Here is an 8,377-nt window from a genome sequence, read left to right on the forward strand (position 1 = left end):
GAGAAGGTTGTTTATCAACAAGTTCTCAGCTCGACAGTTGTTGAAGTTGCTGCCCTCGCACCTCGGAACAGTGAAGAAATGGGATAGTGAGTCCCTGACGGAGTACATCGCTCGATTCATGGACGAGCACATCAAGGTGGTGAGCTGTACCGACGACATCGCCATGATGTACTTCACCACGGGCTTAAACGACAGGAATTTGACGATAGAGTTCGGTAGCCATCCGTCGGCCTCCTTGAACGAGATGCTCGCTCGAGCCCGCCAGTACATTGACGGCTTGGAGTTGCGGAAAGCCAATGGAGCCCGGCGAAGCAACCGTGGTAAAGATCGGGACCAAAAGTCCCCTCCTCCCAAGAAGCAACGCGGCGACGATCAGGGCTCGTCTTGACGGGCCGACGACAACAAGAATAGAGGCCGTGGCGACGAGAGAGCCCCTTCGGACCGTCGAGGGCTAAAGTTTGACTGGTTTACTCTGCTGAATGCCTCAATCGTGGAGATCTACACGGCCGCCGAAGATACTGACCTGGAGGCACTTTTCGTAGCCTCAGAAAAGCTCCGTCGACCTTCAGGGAAGCGAGACAAGCGGCTCTACTGCCGATTCCACAAGGATCACGGCCATGACACTTCTCGTTGCTTCCACTTGAAGGAGCAAGTCGAGGATCTGATCCGAAGATGATATTTGATGAAGTACGTTGGCAGCAGAGAAAGAGCCGAGCCGGAGGGGACAACTCGGGAGGAGAAGCGAGAGGGAACACCGCCACCCAGACGGAAGGAAGGTCGTCCTGCAGTAATAAATACCATCCATAGGGGCCCGAGTGGGGGACAGTCAGGATAGAAGAGAAAAGCTCTGGCTCGGGAGGCAGCATACGAGGTCTGTACCTCGTACCCCAAGGAGCCTGTGATGCCGATCTTGTTTGACGAACAGGACAGCGAAGGAGTGCACCTGCCTCATAACGACGCTCTGGTGATCACTCCACTGATAGACCAAGTGAAGGTCAGAAGAGTGTTTATTGATGGCGGAGCGTCGGCTAATATACTGTCCTTCTCGACCTACACTACCCTAGGATGGGAGAAGAAACATTTGAAACGCAGCCCGACGCCTTTGGTCTGCTTTGCCGGGGAGACGGTTAGCGCAGAAGGATGCATCTCACTCCTTGTCACTGTCGGCGAAAGAGATCAGCAAATGACCAAGGTTGCGGAGTTTGTTGTGATAGACCGAAGCTCGGTGTACAACGCCATACTTGGCCGACCTCTAATTCACGATCTCAAAGCAGTCCCGTCTACTTACCATCAAGTGTTGAAGTACCCAACCTCGGCTGGAGTCGCCACAGTCCGAGGAGAGCAAAAAATGTCGAGAGAATGCTACACGACTGCGATGAAGGGGACCAACACTTGAGCGGCAATCATGGAGCTAGAAGCAACCGCACTACCGCGCGCCGACGAAGCAGAGCCCAGCCGAGGCACTCCAGATGAGGAGCTAGAACTTGTCCCCTTTTGGGGCCGGATAAACAGGTCAGCGTCGGTAGTAGGCTAGGGGCTGAGGTGAAGAAAGAGCTCATCGGATTTCTCAAGAAGAAGTCTGACGTGTTCGCATGGTCCCATGACGACATACCAGGCATAGACCCAAGTATAATGGTGCATTGACTTAATGTAGACCCTAGCTGTAGGCCTGTAAGGCAAAAGCGTCGGCCTGTCGACGCCGAGCGAAGTAATGTAATTTGTAAAGAAGTTGAGCAGTTGCTACGAGCTAATTTCATAAGAGAAGTTCACTACCCTGCGTGGCTGACTAATGTCGTTTTAGTTAAAAAGTCTAACGGCAAGTGGCGTGTCTCTATCGACTTTACGAGCCTCAACAAGGTGTGCCCGAAAGACAGTTTCCCCCTACCTCGAATAGATCAGCTCGTCGACGCGATAGCAGGGCACGAGCTCCTTTCCTTCTTGGACGCCTACTCCGGATACAATTAGATTCGGATGCATGCACCAGACCAAGAGTACACCGCGTTCATTACTGACCAAGGGTTGTATTGCTACAACGTCATGCCTTTCGGTCTGAAGAACACCGGGGCGACCTACCAGCAGATGGTCAACATGATGTTCGCCAGACAGATCGGACGCAACATGGAGGTGTATATGGACGACATGTTGGTGAAGAGCAAGCAGACGAGCTCTCATTTGGCTGACCTGGCAGAAGCCTTCAGCGTACTTCGGAAGTATCAGATGAGGCTCAACCCGAGCAAGTGCACCTTTGGGGTCGCATCAGGAAAGTTCCTCAGGTTCATGGTCCTCGAACGTGAAATTGGAGCAAATCCGGACAAGATAAGAGCAGTCCTTGAGATGGATGCACCGAGGAATATTAAGCAGCTACAGAGGTTGAATGGCCGTTTGGCAGCCTTGAATCGCTTCGTATCTCGCTCCACCGACAAGTGCCACTCTTTCTTCCAAACGCTAAGGAAAAAGGGTCGATTCGAATGGACCGACGATGGCAAAGCAGCACTTCAGCAATTGAAGTAGTACCTCAGCTCGGCTCCGTTGTTGTCCAAGCTGCTACCTGGCGATGTTCTCTATTTGTACTTGGCCGTGTCGGAAAATGCAGTGAGCTCAGTACTTATCAGGAAGGTAGAGGGATGGCAGAACCCTGTTTACTACACAAGTAAATCGTTGACCGTGGCGAAGACCCGTTACCCCTGTGTTGAAAAGCTGGCTCTAGCCTTGGCAACCTCGGCGCGTCGACTACGACCATACTTCCAGGAGCACAAGATAATCGTTCTGACAAACTTCCCTTTGAGGCAGATTTTCTACAAGCCCGAAACGTCGGGTCGACTGATAAAGTGGGCAATGGAGCTCAGTGAGCATGACATCGCCTTCGAGCCCAGAACAGCGTTGAAAGTCAGGCAGCCGCAGACATTGTTGCCGAGCTGACCCCACCCAGGCAAGGGAGCGATGTCCGTGACCAGTGGACACACTACGTTGATGGTTCGTCCAATGAGAAGGGTCGTGGGGCAGGCATGCTGCTCCTCGGCCCCGGTGGTCTTCGGTTCGAGTACGCACTCCGGTTCAGTTTCTGAGCTTCCAACAATGAAGCCGAGTACGAAGCATTGATAAATGGACTGAAAGTCGCCAGAGGAATGGGCGTGAAGCGACTCTTGATTCTCAGCGATTCCTAACTGATCGTCAATCAAGTTACCGAGGAGTACCAAGTGAAAGATGCTTGTATGAAGAGGTATCTGGCCAAAGCCCGAGGGCTCCTCGCCCAGTTTAAGGACTATGCGATTCGACAGGTGCCGAGGTCCGACAACTCCAACGCGACGCACTGGCTCGCCTAGCCTCGGCCTACGAGACTGACTTACCGAGAACGGTTCCAATTGAAATACTCGCCGAGTCGTTCATCGACCAACCTGAAGTAATGAAGGTCCAGTTAGCTCAGCCTACGTGGATGGACCGGATTAAGAACTTCCTGGTCAGTGGCTCAGTCCCTACTGATCCGAGCCAGGCCAGAAAGCTCCGATGTCAATCTGCTCACTACTTGATGCAAGAAGACAAGCTCTTCAAGAGGGGATATTCTCTACCGTTACTGCGGTGCCTCGACCCAGAGGTAGCGAGGTATGTTATACGCGAGATTCACGAAGGAGTTTGCGGAAACCACGGAGGAGCTCGGTCCATAGTTGCCAAGGTCGTCCGCCAGGGCTACTATTGGCCGACGATTGAACGCGACACCAAGGAGTTCGCCAAGACATGCGACAAATGCCAACGTTTCTCGAGCATTTTGAGACAACCCTAGGAGATGCCGACACCGATCTCAAGCTCTTAGCCTTTCGCTCAAAGGGGGATAGATCTGATCGGCCCACTACCGACGGGAAAAGGGGCAGTTGAAGTTTGCCATAGTAGTTGTAGATTACTTCACCAAGTGGGTGGAAGCGGAACCTCTGGCGTCTATTACTGAGGAAAGGGTCATCAGCTTTGTGTGGAAGAGTGTAATATGTCGGTTCGGTATATCGAGCGCCATCATTACCGACAATGGAAAGCAGTTCGACGGTGCATGATTTAATCAGTTCTGTCAACAGCTCGGCATACACCACCTCAGCTCGTCTCCGGCCCATCTGCAGTCCAACGGGCAGATTGAAGCTGTCAACAAGATCATCAAGCGTGGTCTGAAGACGAGGCTGGAATCTCTGAAAGATCGGTGGGCAGAAGAGCTACCGGAGGTGTTGTGGTCCTACCGAACTATACCCCGTCCATCTACTGGCGAGACGCCATACGACTTAGCTTTAGGGTCGGAGGCCGTCATTCCTGTGGAGATTGGCATGTTGACGCCCCGAGTTGAGAATTTCAACGAACAAACCAACAGCGAGGCTCTCCTCGTGAATCTTGACCTACTCGCGGAGAAACGATCTCACTCCCAACTCAGACTAGCAGAATATCATAACCGTATGGCTTGGTACTACAACGCCAGAGTAAAAGTCAGAATGTTCAAGCCTGGCGACCTCGTCCTCAAGAAGGTAATGCAGCATGTCGAAGCACTCCAACCGAACTGGGAAGGTCCGTACAGAGTCTTGGAGATACTCCGCCCTAGAGCGTATCTGTCGTTCCACCTCAACGGGAGACAACTCCCCCACCCATGGAATGCCGAACATTTGCGAGTTTATTATCAATGAGATGTATGTAATCCGACGTGTAAAATGTTATTCGTTAATGGAAGTCGATCTCCAATGACTTGTGCAAAATTTGACTTTATTCGTTAGTGTCGCCTACTACTACTGAGCTACGTCAAATGGAGGCCAAGGAAGACTACGTGGTATGACCTATGCTAAAAGACCTACACTAAGTTGTGTTTTTACAAACATGCGAAGCAATGGTCAGCTCGAAGGAACCTAGTTATCCCAAATATTTCTGTTGAACACACCGCCGAGCTGAACTGTTAAGCTCGTAAGCCGTTGTGTAGGAAGGCAATTATTAAGACTTGAGAAACTCAAACAACGAAACCAAAACTAAAATTGAAATTTAATTAAATTTCTCTAAGTGTAAGGACCTCGGAGAGAACAACTCATGTCTGGGCGAAGTTTGTTTTCATTGAAATCGAAAGTTTGATGAAGAGCTGATGTATGTATGCCTCGGCTCGGTACAACAATTTGATTTGAAGAAAACAATAATAAAGCAGAAGAAGCAACAGAAGAAGGGGACGAGCTACTCCTGCGGAAGGTCGGCAGGGCTGCTGGTTCCAGCGTCAGCGTCAGCGACCGCAGTGACCGCAGTAATCGCGGCCTCCTTACCGATTTCAGTGGGGCGGTCGGCCCAGATAGACTCATATTCCCGACGGCGGCAACGGCCTCCTTCGGGCAAGCGGTGTCGAGCTTGTTGAGGGCATAGTAGAAGCCCATGTCCGCTAGGTCGCGAGCCAGGCCGTCGAATTCGGGGAATTCTTTTATCTTCTTCTCCAAGTAGGCCCAGCTCGTCAAATTTTGCTGAGCCTCATTCCACCCCTTCTTCGCAGTCTCAGCTTGTCCCCGGGCATTCTTGAGATCATTACGAGCTTCGGCTATTAGGGCCTTCGACCTGTTAGCCTCAGCCTCCTTCCCAGCTCAAGCCTGGTCAACCGCGGCCTCGAGCTCGGCGATCCACCGCTCGTAGGAGGCGTCCGTCTCCTCCTCCTTCAAGTCCCGCCCTCCGAGCTCCATGCTCATCATCGACGCCGAGAGGCAGGCGTAGTAGTGCAGCTGTAAAAGTTCGAGGTTAGATCAAAAGAAAGAAAGAAAAAGAAGAAAGGAAGAGTATATGCGAACTCACCTCTGCAGCAAGAGCTATGGTCTTTCTCACCGCCTCCACCGGGTCCTTGGGCGCCCGGACAGCTCGTTCCACTCAGTGAGAGCTGGAGGACCTCACCTTCGTTGCGGCCTCGTGGATGCTGAGGCGGGAAAAGGCGAGCTTGAAGGGGAATGAGAGCTCGTCGCCGTGTTGCTGACCATGTTGAGACCCCTCCTCCGAATCAACCATGATGGGGAATGTCTCCCTCGCCCGTTTCTTCCGATGCAGAGGGGTAACTGACTCCTCACCCCTGACAATAGTCTGCAAGGCGTGAGCCTGAAGGGCCTGGAGCGAGCTTGGCTAGATTGGCCAGCCCTGGAGCCGGAATGTTGGCACTACTCGTGCGACGACGAGCTGGAAGAGGTGCCGGTGGGGCAGCCGAAGCCGAAGGCTGCTGATGTTTAGTACTACTGAGCGCGAGGAATTTAGAGGCCATGCCTGCAAAGAAGACGGTGTTAGTTGGGAGATTTCGAATGAGTGAGCTAAGGTGCCGAGAAGAAGTTACCTTCAACAGCTTTCCTCTTTTGCGAGCTGTGCTGACGAGGTTTGGGAAGTTTCTTGAGCTCATCTGGTTGGTCGAGACGACTGAGACCGCAAGAGAAGAGGTGGGAGTTCGAGACGAGAGCTTTACCGAACAGCGCGTACTTCAGACTTCGGCTCTGGGCACGCCAATGATCTCCCAAAACTTGTTGTTGATCCTCGGGACGGGGGATGGCAGAGCTGCAAAACAGGGCTACGTCAAAAATGAAGACACGTAAGTTAAGACAAAAAAAGAACCCCTAGCTCGCACCTAAGACACTCACCTACGTCTCCGAACTCTACTAGAACTTGGCAGGTCGGCTCACCCCCTCCATCCCTTAGAAGCCACTCGCCAGAGACGAGGAACCAACACTCCACCCAATTTTTGTTGGAGGAGGGGTTCCTAATCACCTGACCTACATTCCGCCAAACTGAGAGGTAGTATTGACCTTCTCCCTCGTTGGAGGCCTTTACGATATGGGTCGCTAGGAGCTGATCTACCGTGAGCCTATCTTCATCCTCGTCTCAGAGGACCCACCACAGAACGTAGGCTCCGAGCACGGTAGACCACCCGTTAGGGGAGAGCTGACCTGGGGCAAGGTTAACCGCGCTAAGGAACTTTTGGATGAAGGGATGAAGTGGGAGCCTAACCCCCTATTGAACATCTGGGGATAGAAACTGACGAAGTTCGGAGGAGGGTCGTCGAGGTGCTCCCCGATGTTGGGTACCCTAAGCTCTACGGAGTTGGGGATTAGGAAGGTTTTGCAAAGCTCGACCAACCTACCTACCGAGCAAGTCAAGGGAGGAAAATCGGCTACTGGACCAGGGTTACGGTTCCAAGACGACGACTCACTACACGAGCTACTCATCGTCAGACCTGAATGGGAAGGCTTAAAATAACTACCTAAAGAAAGAAGGAGAGAGTACCTGACTTGGAAACGGCCGAGGTACACGAAAACTCGAGAGTGAAAAAGTGAAAAGTGAAAATGAAAGACACGCCGCCATTTATAGGACAGCCCGGAAGCACGAGAGTCGTCCGATCGGGGGAGAATCAACGGATGCGATTTGCCCACGAGAGATAATTTTCGCAACGACGTTTGAGTTCTCGAGGCAGGAATTAGGGCTGACAACATCAGTGACGTCACCCATAGACGCGTGGATTCGGCCACCTTCGCTTAGCTCGAACTACTTCGCCGAGCCGACCTACACCACGCCGAAATGGGGGCCAATGTTGGATGCAAACTTGGACCTGCCACGTGTCATGATCAGACAAGTAAGCCGAATTGACGTGTGGATGAAATTAGAATTTTTCCTAAGGTTGTTCAGGTCGGCGGGCACAGGCCGAGCTAAAAGAACGAGCCGACCTTAAACGGAGTCCGTAAACGTGTTTCTTCCGAACTCGACAACACGCCGTATTTTTAAGGTGTGTCAGGGTTCCTGTCAGGCCCAGTTTCTATAAATAGAAACTTTAGCCTTAAGTGCAAGGTACGCAATCCTAGATAGACTCGGCAAGTTAGCTCGGACTCAAACTAACTTGCTCGTCGGAGTGCTAACTCTGTTTTGCAAGTTTCGTAAGGGGTCTGGGAAGTTGTGGAACAGCGGCCAGAAGCTCATTCTGTACGTTTCGATCTAATACTGGTCCGAGCTTGGTAATTTCGAGCTCAAACACTTAGCTTGGTGGTTTGATCTTCGTGTGCAATGGAAAGACAAGGTCAGATTGTTTCTTTCCCATTTTTAAGCTTTCCGCTTTTTTTGTACGACTTTGACATGATCTTTATATGGAACTTGGGTAACTTTAGATATTGGTATATTGTTGAGTTTAGTGATGGAAATTGTCAGAGTTGCTTGGAAGTTTATTACATACATTGTTGTATTTGAGATTTGATTCATTCCGCTAATCTTCATAAATTAGGTTTTATTAAAGGATGCTAAGAAGCACCGACACAAGATACGGATATGACACGATATTGACATGGTGATATACTATTCTCTAAAAATTTAGGACATTGGGTACATTTTTTGAAATTATATATCATTTTTATTATTTTGTCATATATTA

At 51.0% G+C, this 8,377-nt stretch overlaps 2 protein-coding genes across 2 annotated transcripts; both read left to right on the top strand.

Moving 5' to 3' along the window:
• Positions 1–901: 901 nt before the first annotated feature.
• Positions 902–1,396, top strand: LOC148212293 (uncharacterized). Its single transcript, XM_088122172.1, has one exon. It carries the CDS (start codon positions 902–904, stop codon positions 1,394–1,396), a length of 495 nt encoding a protein of 164 aa, XP_087978298.1.
• Positions 1,397–3,403: 2,007 nt separating this feature from the next.
• LOC111023203 (uncharacterized) lies at positions 3,404–4,652 on the top strand. The gene is made up of 2 exons (XM_022300579.1): positions 3,404–3,600; positions 4,082–4,652. Exons 1-2 carry the CDS (start codon positions 3,404–3,406, stop codon positions 4,650–4,652), a joined length of 768 nt encoding a protein of 255 aa, XP_022156271.1.
• The last annotated feature ends 3,725 nt before the right edge of the window (positions 4,653–8,377 follow it).

Source organism: Momordica charantia (genome assembly GCF_013281855.1).
Source record: "Momordica charantia cultivar OHB3-1 chromosome 3 unlocalized genomic scaffold, Mcharantia_2.0 BLBB01000003.1, whole genome shotgun sequence".
NCBI classification, from domain to species: Eukaryota; Viridiplantae; Streptophyta; class Magnoliopsida; order Cucurbitales; family Cucurbitaceae; genus Momordica; species Momordica charantia.

Bases quoted from the DNA above. Each gene is read 5' to 3' on its own strand.
- LOC111023203 (XM_022300579.1), top strand. From the start codon at position 3,404: ATGAAGGTCCAGTTAGCTCAGCCTACGTGGATGGACCGGATTAAGAAC. The intron at 3,601-4,081 runs GTATGTTATACG...ACACCACCTCAG, and splicing joins CTCGACCCAGAGGTAGCGAG to CTCGTCTCCGGCCCATCTGC.
- LOC148212293 (XM_088122172.1), top strand. From the start codon at position 902: ATGCCGATCTTGTTTGACGAACAGGACAGCGAAGGAGTGCACCTGCCT.